Source organism: Pezoporus occidentalis, unplaced genomic scaffold (genome assembly GCF_034315485.1).
Source record: "Pezoporus occidentalis ecotype Australia unplaced genomic scaffold, CSIRO_AGI_Poc_V1 ctg175, whole genome shotgun sequence".
Taxonomy (NCBI): domain Eukaryota; kingdom Metazoa; phylum Chordata; class Aves; order Psittaciformes; family Psittacidae; genus Pezoporus; species Pezoporus occidentalis.
Genome location: NW_026913586.1, coordinates 104,316 through 118,950, shown reverse-complemented (window position 1 = coordinate 118,950; position 14,635 = coordinate 104,316). Strand labels below are relative to the sequence as shown.

The following is a 14,635-nucleotide window of genomic DNA, read 5'->3' as shown; positions in this document are numbered from 1 at the left end:
TTGTACTATTTAGGACCAAATATTATATTGTAATATATATATATGAAACATACTGTAGAGAGGGCAGATATTATCTAGGGGGTTATTCAGTATAACTTGCGATCAATAGCAATGATTGCACCTTATTCCCTCTGTTTGCTTAGGTTGTTGCCTTCTTGAGAAGCCTAAAGTGGGTGCTCAATAAATTTGGGATTTGATCTGGGAAGTGTGACCACTCATAAACTGAGTGGCTGAAAGCTTCAGAGAGCAGGGACTAGATGAAGAGGACTGGGTTTAGGAGACAGTTTGGGGCAGGAACGTGTTTGAATTAGCAATTTAAAACTTCTGGCTCTGGCATGAGCTTCTCTCCCTCTCAAAATGTTAGAGAACTACAGTAATTTTTTTAAAAAAGCACTTGTTATCTTTTGTTTTCACTGGGTCCGCAAAGTTCATGCCTCTTAATGACACCTTCTTTGCTAACAACAGTTTATGAAATAAAAAACATCATCAAGAAAAGACGCTGGAATAACGATAAGACAAAACCTGTGGGTAAGATTTCACGTGATTAAGGTGAGATCCAATCTGCAGTGAAATGAACTCATGGATGATTACTCTTTATTTTCATATAAAATGAATTGGATGCAAATTCATTACTGTTTATAAACTCAATCTCAGTGACAGTTTGTCCCTGGGGCATCGAAAAGTATTTTAAATCATTCTAATAGCTAATTATTCAGCAAATGAGGGCACTTTAAACACTTTATCATATAAAATGACTTTAATAAGTTATGCTTATGGGGCATTACAGAGCTAACTGTAGGACTGCTCTGAAGGAGGGGAAATTTGCGTACCTGCATGTTTACAACTGAATTGTAGTAACGCATATATTACATATGATATGCAATTTGTGACCAATCTGATATACATTTGTGAGCACCTCAGGTTTCTTCCCTATCCCTCTCTTTGCATATATGTCTATAACACTACATAAGGCTCTCAGTAAACTTAAAAACTTCAGGAATCTAGTAATAGGGTAAGTTTGCAGGAAATTAAATGAAGACACAGACTGAAGCTTAAATTTTCTGGATTAAGTGTAAGAATCTTAGGTATCTTAGTTGTATTAGGTGCAGAGGACAACTACCTAAGAAGTAAGAGAAGAGAAAGCAAGGGAAACGTAACTGTACACTATAAAGAGGGCCCAGTAACTGATGACCTAAATAAATGTTGGTTTTGGCAATTCTAGTGATGAAAGGGCTTGCCCAACAGCCCAGATGTGGTGTAAAAAATGCTTAAAGTGACTTAAGCTTGAAAATGAAAGACTTTTTCTGAAGAAAAGAGTTCAGGACAGGCACTGCTTAATTTCTACTATGCTGGAGAGAGAAGGAGGTGATACTGTATGCATAGACTCTAAAGCCATGGATTTATGCAATGTAGAGAAATAGCTACATAAATGCACATACCATTTCTGTATATTTGAATGGCATTTGCTTGTATGCTCTGGGTAAACACCAAGATGTACAGTTCTAGAAGAATTCTATGCTACTCAAGATCTGAAAGATTTTTTGACTGCTGAGTTTTAATCATATTCTACTTCTTGGCATGGGACAAGGACAAAAGCTCAGTGATTTCCTCATAATATTCAAAGATGCAGTAGAATAAGCAAACCAGCACTGCATATTTTATACAACCATTTTGTGTTGTTTTTTCTTTTTTTTTTTGTCTACTTTTTCTGCTGGAGGTCAGCTAACAAGACTTAGACACTTTCTGCTTGGTTTGTGCTATGGGCATGAAATCAAAACGGGCTACATATTTGCATACATCTCTTCACGACAATTTGGAGGAAACATAAGGAGAATGTGCATGAGTTATGAGTTCCCCTGCATGAAAAGTTGTCTTTGTTAGAGCTATTAGTCTGACCCTGCAATTTTTGCATCAGTATTCCTTATTGAATGGCAAGAATCCCACTGCATGCAAAGCTGTTACTTTAAAGCCACGATCTGAGCCTGTGCTCACGTCAGTAAATGCTTCGTCCGAATGCTGCCAAAACATCCATGATATGACTCCAGTTATTGGCACAGTGTGTACAAGCAAATATTTAAAGTTGAATAAGATTGCCATACCTGGACTTTAACACTACTATGAACAAAACTTTTCAGATTCAGTCACTTACCTCTTGCACTCTATTCAGTTTGTACAGCCTGAACTTTACTATATAGCCACAGCATAAATCTTTTTTGCATTGACACAATCCTCACATGGGTACTGAAAGGTAAAGCCATGTTACTTTTGTAAGCCTTCCTCTTTAGTTATTAATAAAATTACTGTCTCACTTTCAAAGAAAACAATGCATTTGAAATGATAACCCTCCTACAAATATAACATGGTGTTGTACAGGACAAATATTGATTAAAACAAAAAGGGTTTTTTAAACACCATTCATTCTTACCAGTTCTAGTAGTTATTGATTCTGCATCAATTTCATTAGCCTTTTTCTTTGCCACTTCAGCTAGTGCCAATTCACCCTTATCTAGTGCAAGGTAATGGATGTCCTTTGGAAATAAAAGAGAAAAAAAAAAGAAGAGATTAATCTAAAATGAATCTCATAGGAGTAACAAAAGGGATTTTGAAAGAAAGAGGTTCTTTTATTATTTAGATCACAAACACAGATGGAACTGATGAACCTACCATTACATTTTAATTCCCTCCCAATGCAAATTTATTATCTTACTTGTGCTGTTGAATGCAGCAATGAATAAAACACTGACCAATCATGCACTGCTAAAAGCGAAGCTATTGCCTCAGTGTATGAAAGAAACCAATCTGCCTGCTTTTAAGGTAACTTCTGTTGGGGCAACAAGAATTAAGAGAGGATTGATAGGAGGCAGTTCTGTGTAAACCAGATCTGAAGTACTCGAACTCTTCTGGCTGACAGCCCCTCTCTGAAGCGGGTTAAGGTTTCCACCTAGTACATGAATTCTGGGGTAATGCTCTTTTGGGACAACAGTTGCTCAATGGTTTTAACACCCACATAGGTGACACAATTCCTGAGTCATTCCTGGACCACCAGAAGCATTCCAAAAATGTTGTTGTCTAGCAATGAATAGTTGCTAATACTCAGGATCTAGTCCTTCATGTAGGGTTAAAAATCAGAGGGCTGCAGCAGGAGTGTATCATCACATGCTGAATTGCAAGGCTTTTTTACTGTGTGTTAATGTTTGAGGTGAAAACCACCTGTACTATGTAAAACACTGCCTGTGGGAGAATATATTTCTCTGACAAATTACAGCCTCAATGTCCTTGGTTTTGGCTCTTGAAGTTAAGTTTCATCCTTGACCATTAGTAAGGAGACAATTAATCCCCTTCTCCTTCGGTGTCATAGATACAGGCTGCTCTGTGCATGAACTGTGACACATAAAATGAGGGAAATCAAAAAACAGCTGGCAAAGTTTATTTTCCCCACTTCTATGCTGAAGATGTCATTTGGTATCCAAAGATTTAAGCCACTCCTGGCCATTGTTCTGCAATCTATCTGCATGCAGGAATTTAAAGGGAAAAGGAGTATTTGATGGAAATATTGACTTCTGCATACCATAAAAGCAACTATATTCCCACTAATGCATAATATCTCAGGTGAAACTGTCCTTCTCAGTATGAGTTTACTGTCACCCTCATCATTATGACAGAAAGTCTTACAAGAAAAGGTGACTTTATGCTAGAAAGAGAAGTTAGATGAAAAATGTGACAGTAATAGTGTTAGGAGAAAAAGATGCTGCTTTTATTATCCCCTTATTTAATAAATAATAGTAATAATTAAGAAACTGAGAATATGATGAAAACCGAGACTAATTATGAAGGAAAACATGGTACTGCCTTGCAGGATCCCAACAGGAGACAGCAACGTTTTCTAATTACAGACACAGGTGTGACTTAAAATATGTGCAAGTGTCTTGGAGCAAAGTAATGAGTTACGAACTTGTGGCGAACTCTGTACTTCCTCTCTTTGTAGGTCTAACATGGTTGTCAGGAGAAAAGGGTCTGAGTAGCAAGGTATGATTTCTATGAAGATTAAACAGTAGATATTGTCAGCTTATTTAGATAACAATAGAAAACCTAAGGGCTCTTGAACAAGTCTGAACTTAGAGAGATTTGAATGTATAGGCAGATCGTGTTCATTAATTTAAAATGCATTCTGACTATGCTTAATGACTGTCTTTTTGTAGTTTAAACTAAGAGAAGTATTGTATACTTCCATGCACTTTTAAATAACAAACTTGGGGAGGGGATGGAAACAACTTCAGAAAATGACAAAGTTCTTTCAGTTCAGAGGTGGTACATGCTGTTTACATCAAAATATCTGTTATTTTCAGATCTCCTTTTTGCCCGTGTTTTCTGTTTTGAGGGAATAAATGTAAAGATGCGGCATATCCATTGCTAACAGTGACCTTTTAAGAAATAAGGACAAACATCAGTAGGCTGTAAGTGGCTTTCCTCATGGTTTGTTAAGTTGCTGTCATAAAGAATAATTAAAAAGAACCCCCTCATCTCTATCTCTAAACAAGTTCTAGAAAGAAAAGATTACAGATATAAAACCTCCCAATTAGACGATTTCAGATCAAATTTAGGTGTTCTTCATTCAAATAAGTGAGAAAAAAAGGTTTTTTTTCCTAAGAATTTATAACTCTCTGAGTAAAACAAATAAAACTAGAAAATAAAAAGAAAGCAGCAGCACTGGATAACAGGGTCCCTTAAAGAACAAAAGAAAAAAATTAATTTAGTTGAATATTAATTACAGATTTTTCCACACAATTATCTAAGAATTTATCATTCCAAAGATCCCATCCCTCTCAAAAACAATGGTGACAATAACAACAATTTCCAGCTGCTTGTCAGCAGTTTGCTGAAAGGCCTGTGTTTTACCATTTAACAGTTTGATTACTTTTTGGACTACTTCCTTTTTGCTCTCATCTTTGTGACTCACAGAGCTGGCCCTTGGTGAGCAAAAGTAATTTGAAACACTGATGTGCATTTGTCTATAGGATATTTCTGGGCAAAATTCCAACGTTTCTTCGAAACATGCACTTTCCTCATCAGTGTATCACCCAAGATCTGACAGTTTTATTAAAGTGTCTTTTCCTTGCATTTTTTGCTACCTTTGGTACGTCGGATGGCCTTTTGAATTTTCAGCAGCTGAGAGCTGGAGCGTACTACAAAAGGATTTCAAGCTAACAACCCTTCTAATGCTTGATCTTTTCTGTCACAGATTGGATCAGTCACTGTCCAATAAATGTAGCTGTTGTTCATAATACTATGTCCTTTTCAGTTTTATTTTTTTATTGAACTTTGTAGGAGATGATAATAATTGATGGACTTAGATGTGACGTGAGGGTAAAGCTTATGGAGAGTCACAGCAGTGTACATGTGTTTTGTTATGGCATCATACTAGTGACGCTATAGCTATCAGACTAACTTTAAAGCCTTTTTGGTGTTTTTTTCTTTTTAATTTCTCTGACAGAAATTAGCCCTCAGATAGCGTTCTTTCAAACTTCTTTGCAATCTCAAAAACAAATAACAGGAATGCTGCAGAGCCCTGTTTGGTGAAAGAGATACTTGAGATAAATTCTCCAAGACGTAGGATGCTTCCTTAGAAGTCTCAGAATATGGGTATTCAACATTTGAAAACTCCTGAGCCTCTGTTCTATCTGCTCCTCTCTATCTTTTCCTTTTTCGTTCCTTCTCTGTTGCCCTTTAATAAACATTTTTCTTTCTCATTTTGCTTATGTCAGCAGATATCTTTCTTTAGTCTATTTCTTCTTGAAATTCCATTAAATTCACTGGGAATAAGGTGATGTGACTCCTAGAGCCATCTGAGGTTTTCTAAATGGATTTGGACGGTCTGTAAAACAACAGTATAGGTATTTGCTCTGCACATAATTGTACATGTTTTAAATACAGGTGAGGTCAAGTTGTATGTTATTAATTGCATTTTGAAGCACATAAACAACGTGTAGAAATTATTAAGTGCTAAGCAGAAGTGAAGTATGCACAAACCTTCTTAGAAATAGCATCATTATACTAATACCTAGAAGGACTGTAAGCTTTCTGGGAACAAGTTGTCTAATTTTCACAAGGTATTTAGTGCAATGAAGCCCAATTCCCTAGAAATTACTGTGGCAGAAACAAATACTTTTATGACCTATTCACCTTCAAACTTCTTGAGTCCTGTACTTAGCAGTCTCGCAGTAGTGCCATTGTTAGCTTATGGTAAAGTTTGTTCATTAGTACCTTCTTTAGCAGATGAATTAGCAAAAAAGGATCCCCAGAGGATGCAGCCAGTTAACAGAGGATTCAAAGAGGCAGATGTGTATGCTGCTTGTTGCATAATTTAGGGGAAACTATGAGGAATCTCAAAGCAGGCCGAGGACAATATGGAACTGTTTTTGATCTCACAGTAATGTAAGCAAGGAGGAACTACATGGAAATATATATTTATGTTTAAGAGCCTTGATGAGATGGGAAATGGAGAGTAGGTGTTGAGAGAGGCAAGGGAAAATAAAGAAGAGTAGGAAAGGATGGAGCTAATTTCTCTGTGAATATTGAAACTCCTCTTGAAGAAAACTGGAGAACATTTTGTTGAGAGGAGGACATGTTACCACTTGTGGAGCCAGGTAATGAAAGTCCCTCCCCCTTGTTAGCAGCTTTGCACCCATCTCTTGAGCCAGCACTGGTGTTCCCCACCCTGGGACAGAGGTGATCTGTCAGTTCTGGGGTCAGCAGAAGGAAGGAAAGAGAAAATGACCATGTAGGAAATGCTCTCAGCCATGTGACAGAGGGCCCTTGAGATGGCAGACCAAATGCTGGGTCATTTGTTCTGCCAGAATGGCTGGAGTTACTCATGGAGAATTTATTATCTCTGTGGTGGGAGAGCCCCCAACAAAAAGCTGTAACCTGCTGCAGACATGTTGCAGTCTGGATCTGACATGTGGCTGCAGCAGTACTTAGTTTGATTAGGTATAAAATTTGCATTGCAGAAGTTACATTCGGTAAAAAGAGAAAAGGAAAAAGGTGAGTTAAAAAGAGGAAAAATCAAGGCGAGTAAACATAAAACATGCAATGAATTTCCTAAAAGTCTGACCTTTCCTTCACATTCTTTTGATGCACACTTAGAAAAGTTTATCGCAGTATTCACATCTTTCTAATTAGATGGAACAAGCCAGATGATTAGAGCCATGAAAAAAACATCAAAAGGTTCACACAACTTTTTATATAATTAGAAGGGAATTTCATAACCCATAAAAGCAGGATTTAATTGTGTAATTTAACATACAATTTAAATATCAAGATCAAACTAGCAGGGCAAGTGACTTAATGGGATAAATGATATTAACATCTAGTGTCAAAGCTTAATTTAAACAACAGAATGTCTTCATTATGCAAAAGAGTCAAGCAAACGAATCATTCAAAGGGCTTTTTTTTTTTTTTTTTTCCAGCAAGCCCTTTTCCTATTGTTTCTTTGAAAACAATGAAATCAGCTGTGGAGCAGTGACATGCTGAGAGACTAGGAAAGCACGATTGGCTTTGTCCATCTGACCTCACTGTCACATTGTGGTGCAAGATCTTATAAAACAAGAGCCTCCTGCAGAGCTCACACAGAGGACCTTTTAAGAGCTGGTTAATTTTACTTTTGTAGCTAATTAAATGGGAGGGTGCAGAGGGTGCATGAAATGTAAAAACCCTTGTGTTGATGCTGCTGAGCTTTGTTGTTTTAAAAGTACCTGTAGAAGCGTTCATAATTTGTCACTTTTCACAAAACCCTAAGAGACAAACTAAGAGCATTCAGGATCCCCAGGATATGGCCAGCTCTTGTGTCCAGGACTCAGCAGTTGTACTTCTTAAAGGAACGGATTAGAAACGTATAAGCTTATTAGAGTGAAAGATGACATTCACACACATCAGGACAGATGAAGAAGGGGAAAGTTCAAAAACATATACATTAATTCCTGGAAAATAAAGAATAGCCTTTAGGCCATGCTAGGGAAAATGTCAATGACTCCAAAGATACTTAGTTCCTATTGATGAGTTTCATGATGGCAAAGGGCAAACCAGGTAGAATAGTTCTCTCTTCAGTATGTGTCTAAGGCTGCAAATGACACTGATCCATTTTAATGTGTGCAAAAGCTGACAACTAACACCCTGACAACAGCCTCTGTCTCCAGAAATTACCTACCATAAACAGGTCCCGAGCACCTATGTCAACAGCCAGCAGAAATGCTTTTTCAAATCTCTGGTACCTGCAAGAAAAAGGAGGAATGTTACTTGCTGAGGGTAATCTGGGAGCTGCATCAAATTTTGTTAGTGGGCAGATGAAGTGCTTCAACTTTCATCAAAAGTGATGCCAGAGCTTTACTGGGGAAACTTGGTATGATCATACTCAAGATTGCAGAACTTCATCGTTTAAAACCTTCAGCAAGTATTATGTTCAGTGTTGAGACCCATTAGATCTAGCTGAATCAGAAGGAAGCTGAAGGTGTGTATATCATAACAAATCAATCCTTTGAAAGATACCAGCCACAACACAGCTACTAGCCAATGCTAGCTCAACTGCATTGTGTTTTGTCCTCACAGACCCCTCATTACAGGTCTCCAAGGATGATAATACAGCTGAGTCATCCTAAACAGTCATGAATCCCCAGGTACTAAAGACGGTAGGGGTGACACTGCTTTGCCTCCTAACTCCCTTAGCCCAGTATTAGCAGACTCCTGAGAGTTTTCTGAAGATCCTATGGTGAAGAAGATTATGTTAATGAGGTAAAACATGGAGAAAAAGAGCAAAATTCACAAGCAAAAATGACCTCTAAATGTGCTCTAGAATGTACCACCTGAGTATGGCCTTCAGATGCAGTAGAGTATGAAGGGAGCAGTGTGGATGTGGAACTTACAGAATCATAGAATCATAGAATAGTTAGGGTTGGAAAGGACCTTAAGATCATCTAGTTCCAACCCCCCTGCCATGGGCAGGGACACCTCACACTAAACCATGTCACCCAAGGCTCTGTCCAACCTGGCCTTGAACACTGTCAGGGATGGAGCATTCAGAACTTCCTTGGGCAACCCATTCCAGTGCCTCACCACCCTCACAGTAAAGAACTTCTTCCTTATATTCAATCTAAACTTCCCCTGTTTGAGTTTTAACCCGTCACCACTTTCCTATCACTACAGTCCCTAATGAACTTCACCTTTACCTTTAACCCAGAAGAGCTGTATTGTGGCATGAAGACCAATACTTTAGTGGGTTGAGGGCTTGCTAAACAACAGCTCCTTCCATTTGTAATGACACAGATTGCCACCTTCTTTCTACCTAAACCATGCACCATCTCCCGGCAATTACAGCAAACACCTCCATGGGATGGAGATACTGTGGAAGGCTGTATATATCCTCTTGTTTGCAATCCTTAGGGATTCCACAGAAGCAGCAGGAAGCAAGTCATCCTTCAGAAGCTTTCTGAGATTATATACATCATTGCGCTGGCAAACACTAACTAAAAAAGAAATTCTGCAGAATTTCTCGTGCAGAAGAAATTGGGCTAATGCCCCTCTTGTACTACATGTAGATAACCATAATGTGAGTGAGAAAGTGGTTCTATTTGTACACATTTTCTTCTACTGCATGTTTAAACTGTTTAAAAAAACCTGCAAGAATAGATTTGGTGATAATTTTTAGATATGTAAAACAACAATTTTATTTCAGTTGTGAAGTAAAATATTTATTGCACATAGAATGACTTCTGTATTTTCCCTATTACTGCTGAAGTTTTGTCCTTTTCACCTTCTAACAATTTCAACAATAGATCACTTGTAGATGATTGATGTTGGGGAAGGAGATAACTTCCTTGACCCAGTAGGGAAAAAGCAGCATTGTGATTTCTAAGTGTTAGAAAGGTGTAGTTTATGTTTGCCCAATGAATATTGTCAGAGAGCATCATACGGATGCCAGTATTTACACAGTTCTGTACCTTGAGGGTATCTTAGGAAACAATGGGCAATGCAGTAGCTCCTCCTTAGGCCAGTGTGAACAAGAAGGAAACGTGAGCATCCTCCTTCCTCTTGGTGGGTGAAGGAGTCCGTATGATGTGCCATATTGGGATTCCAGTTTCCAGCCAAAGCCTAAGCATTTTTCTTCCTCCCTCTTGCTACAGTCTTATCACTCTCTCCTCTTCTACCTCACACTTGGAATGATTCAGCAGATTCTGAGATAAAGCTGGTGAGGACTTTTCCTCAAGAAATAATATTTGTGACAAGAAGGCATAATATGTTAGCTTAGGTAGAAAAGGAAATGCACTTTCCAAGTGAGGTTCCTAAGAGCTGGAGTGGGGAGTCCTTTCCTCCCTAAAGCTAATCTTCCTGCTGTGTCTTCCAAGATTAATTTGCAGCCCTCCTCACAGAACCTGTTTAAGGGAGGGGAAGAGATGAATTAAGGTTAACCTCTTGATCACTGGGGAAGAGGCAGTGCAGGACCATTTTATCCTGCACATCTACATATCTGAAGCTTTTAAACATGCTTTCTATTAAGGATTTTCCATTAAAATACATTGTGTTGTAATGCTGCTTCTGAAGTTATGCTTTAATTAAGACAAACAAGTACATGTTAAAATATGTGTATCTCGAACAGTTATCCTGTATATCTTTTTCTGGCATATTTTTCTTTTCAATTACAGATTAAATATACATTCTTAGGCCTCAGAGGGGAAATTGGAAACCAAACAGAAACCGGCTATACAACTAGCTAAAAAGAATGTCTGCATCATTATTTTGTTTTTCCAGAGTTAATAACTATACAGACTATTTGAATGACATTTGCTTTAGCCAAGGTAAAAATGCCTGAAACCAAAAGATGTAAAGTAACTTTTTCTTTTGATTGACCTGCAGAATGGAATCATGGCCTCTGAGCTGTCATTTCTCTGCTGTTTCACAAAGATTTTGATTTTTTTCCTTTGTCAATATACATACTTCAGTCTCATTATGGCCCCTATTCATAAAACTGTGAAGTTAGCTCATTATTTTCAGATCTGTACTGAGGGGAAAAAAAAGTGGGGAAAAAAGACTATCCAAGAAATGCTCTTCACAGACCAAGAGCGCTGGAAATAACAATCGCAGATACTTCATAAATTATTATAAATGGAATTGCTTTAAAATAAGGTGGAGATTTCAAACAAGAGTGACAAGTTTACATTGCTTAGGCGAACAGTATTAAATCAGTCAAGAATGTCCAGTTTTTCTCCAAACTAGCTTTACGAGAATGTACTCATTATTTTGAGTCTCTTTGGCAAGGAAGTTGTATTGGATTTATTCTACAGGAACAATTAGAGGGAGTTCTGTACAGCAGGAGACTGTCCTCAAGCTAATAATGTCTGTTTTATAAGCACGTTTTGTCTTGGGAACACTTCACTTACAGTTTATCAGCTTCTTAAGCAAACAACCCCCCTCCCCCTCCCAAGCAAAACACCCTCCCTCTTGTTCTTGTACTACGATTACAAGGTACAAATAATTACTTTCTAAAATGGTATCTACAGGGTACTGGTCTTGAAGTGAGTGTCTTCCCACTCCTCCCTGCACCTTGTCACTTACTGCTTGCTTCACAATAACTCCAGCAATCAAGACTTATATATCTCTTGAAAAAGAGAGATAAGAAAATCTGCCTGCAAACCATGAAGTTCAGCCACTTGTTTGGTCAAAGTGACAGCCAACAGAAATATGACCTTCAAGATTAAAACTCTCAAACTGCAATTAGCTATACAGGACAGACAGGAAAATATTACCCTGAAAGCTGTTCAGCACACAAAATACTAAGTTTAAATCCTCATATAACAAAATCCTACTGTTATTATATGCTCTTACGCAACCTTTCTACATATCCTACAAAGATTTAAGAAGATGGCTCTAAGTATGTTTACTGTATGGAAAAGGAAACTTAGGGGAAATGGGACTGATACGACAAGGGTCACGTGGGTCAAAAATGGTTGAGGCAGAGAAGAACCCAGACCTGCTGTCCATGGTGGAGTGGCAGACCTGCTGCCTGCTTGTATTTTGAGAATGTGACTTAACTGAAAAGATGTCAGGAAAGCATTTTATTTGTAAATAAAATAGATAAGTAATAACGAAATACAACATTATCTATTAACCTCAGGGAGGATATTCTTTTCACTGGCATAAATAAAAAGAAAATCAAATGTGCAGGGTATCCTCCTGTTGGATGTTCAGAAAAAAAGTTGATTTTAAACACTATAGATCAAAACAACATGCATGGATTGAAGCCTGCAGAGAAAGGAAAATGAGTCTCCTCAGTCTTTATGAGAGGTTCTACAGATAGATCAAAAGGCAAAATTTTGTCATCTGTATTCCACAACACCTAAATTGAATGTGCTCACTTAGAGATATAAATTTTTTCAGGCTGAAAATGGTCAACTTGAAAATATTGGTAATATTTACCCATAATATTAAAATGTCTCATAAGAAGTCCAGGAACCAAGAAAAAAAAATCATGTGGAGGAAGGGGGAAGGAAAGGGAGAGAAAGCTTGTGCAAGCAAGAGAAAAATACAGTGCAGAAAAGATGGAAACATTTCTTTAGGGACTAGTTACAACCAACATGCCTTCTTAGACATGCTCATCGACCATGTAAGCATATTCTTTGTGCTGGGCTGATAAAGGAGGGCTGCAGCAGTTTTTTTCGTTGTCTTCAATAAGGGTACACAACATTTAGAAAATAATCTGCAGGGGAAGAGCTGTGGCACAAATAATATTTATAAGGCAATCCTTTTTAATGGAAGAAATTTCAGAGTCCTCCTCATCTCACAGTCCAATCAAGGATGATATGCGTTCAAAAAGTGGATATCAAATATGCACTAAGCAAACAGAACAGGAAAAAATGAATATTGAAATAATTTACATGTAATCAAACTACACTGAAATTAAGTTTTAATTGTTCAGTATTCTGTGATGCATATGCAGATTTTAAAGTATTCAGAATATCAATCAAGTGTTTACTTACATCAAGCAATTGTATTTAAGCATACAAAACAGATGATGAAAATATGTTCAACCAGCTACAGCTCCCAACATTTACTGCAGGGTTTATATGATTACTTTTAATTCAGTTATTTCATTTAATATTTCAATTTAATAGCTCATTCTTTCATTCAATTTCTAGGCATCTTGCCCATTTCTTAGACACAATAATAATAATTATTCATAAAAGGAGCTGTTTCCCATAAATTCTCATATCAGCAATTTTTGGAATGGAAATGGTTTTCATACTTTTTCTTTTCCTCAAAAAATGTTATTATTTGAAATATTTTCCTTTTAAATCAGACAATATTAAAACAAAGAACAACATCTGTAAAATGATTCTGCATCCCACTTCAATGGAATTATGAGCCAGAATAATTAGAGATTATCAGGTTAAAGAATGCAAAAAGTATGTGGCTAGGTTGCTAAGTGGTTGAAGTAAATGAGGACAGATTGGTTTTCTTCCAACTGTTGAACATAACACTACTAATTTAGACATGTAGCTGTATTTCAGAATACAGCTTCAGAGCCCATTTAAAACACCTTGGTCCAGTACTTAGGGTCTTACATACTTCACATGAAAAATAATGATGTGTAACGTAGTCAGGTATAGATGGTGTAATTACAGCACATCCTTGAAATGACAACCCTGAAATTCTATTGACCTGCAAGAAAATAGTCAAAAGTAATTATTCAGTAAATTCTGAAGACTTACATTTCTATGCAACCTTTCATATATAAAATATACTACCAGTTGAAGACTTATACCCTGCATTTTATAGTGAATGCTGAAATGCCAGCAGTTTACTTAGCGTTCCTGGAAAGAAAGAAATACATCAAGATTTTAACTTCATTTAGAAAACCAGAACACTGATAGGATTTTACCCCAATGAGCTCAGTAGGACACCCTATTTTAAGTAATATAGTTGTAGAGAAAATCAGACCATTGAATGCAACCCAAAGGCACAGAACTCTCCAAAGAACCTATCTTTCCCTCATTCCCCAAAGTGTAGGCTTGTGTATCAGAATCTCATGATTTGGAGGACTCAGTCTCGGCATTTTTGAATTCACTTCATAATCTCTTACTATATACTTGTGTAACGAACTGTCTGGAAAAATAAGACTACTTCTGATACTACTGATCTCTGGCAAAAATCAGCTGATTGTGGGGTGTTAGTTCACCGCAGCTAGACTATTTCAACACCAATGTATGTGGAAAGGCATACCAAAAATTTCATGTATCACAATCAGAAATTTAAACTGTAACTGATGTCTTTAAAAAAAACCCACTCCTCCCAGCAGGGTACACTCAGCTCCCTCCCAACAGTGGTTTGAGCAAGAGGCTACATAGAGTGTTTGGTGTTAAGCAGTGTATGTCTCGATTGGCAGAACATACATTTGCTAAACTTTCATTATAGATTTTTGGGATGGAGATAACCTCCTGCATCCGATTTAACCCTAACTGCTTGCTGATTTCCAGAAAACTGGCAGGCATTTGCTTATTTCTGAGACTCTTATCCTCTGTAAAGTTGGTTGAGATTCATGTGTGATTCTCTTAAGTTAGTAGGGAACCAAAAGAAGAATCAGTGGGTGCAT

General features: G+C 37.4%; 1 protein-coding gene across 5 annotated transcripts in view; it reads right to left on the bottom strand.

Annotated features, from left to right (window-relative positions):
* WDPCP (WD repeat containing planar cell polarity effector) overlaps positions 1 to 14,635 on the bottom strand; it is a 158,690-nt gene that overhangs the window by 39,999 nt on the left and 104,056 nt on the right. For all 5 annotated transcript variants that reach the window (XR_009963986.1, XR_009963985.1, XR_009963987.1 and 2 more), the window contains 2 exons: positions 8,204 to 8,267; positions 2,426 to 2,528 (listed from right to left, as the gene is read on the bottom strand). Coding sequence is in view for 2 of the 5 variants with exons in the window: in XM_062614284.1 (XP_062470268.1) it covers positions 2,426 to 2,528; positions 8,204 to 8,267 (167 nt within the window). In the remaining 3 variants the exon portion in view is untranslated. The remainder of the gene's footprint in view (positions 1 to 2,425; positions 2,529 to 8,203; positions 8,268 to 14,635) is intronic.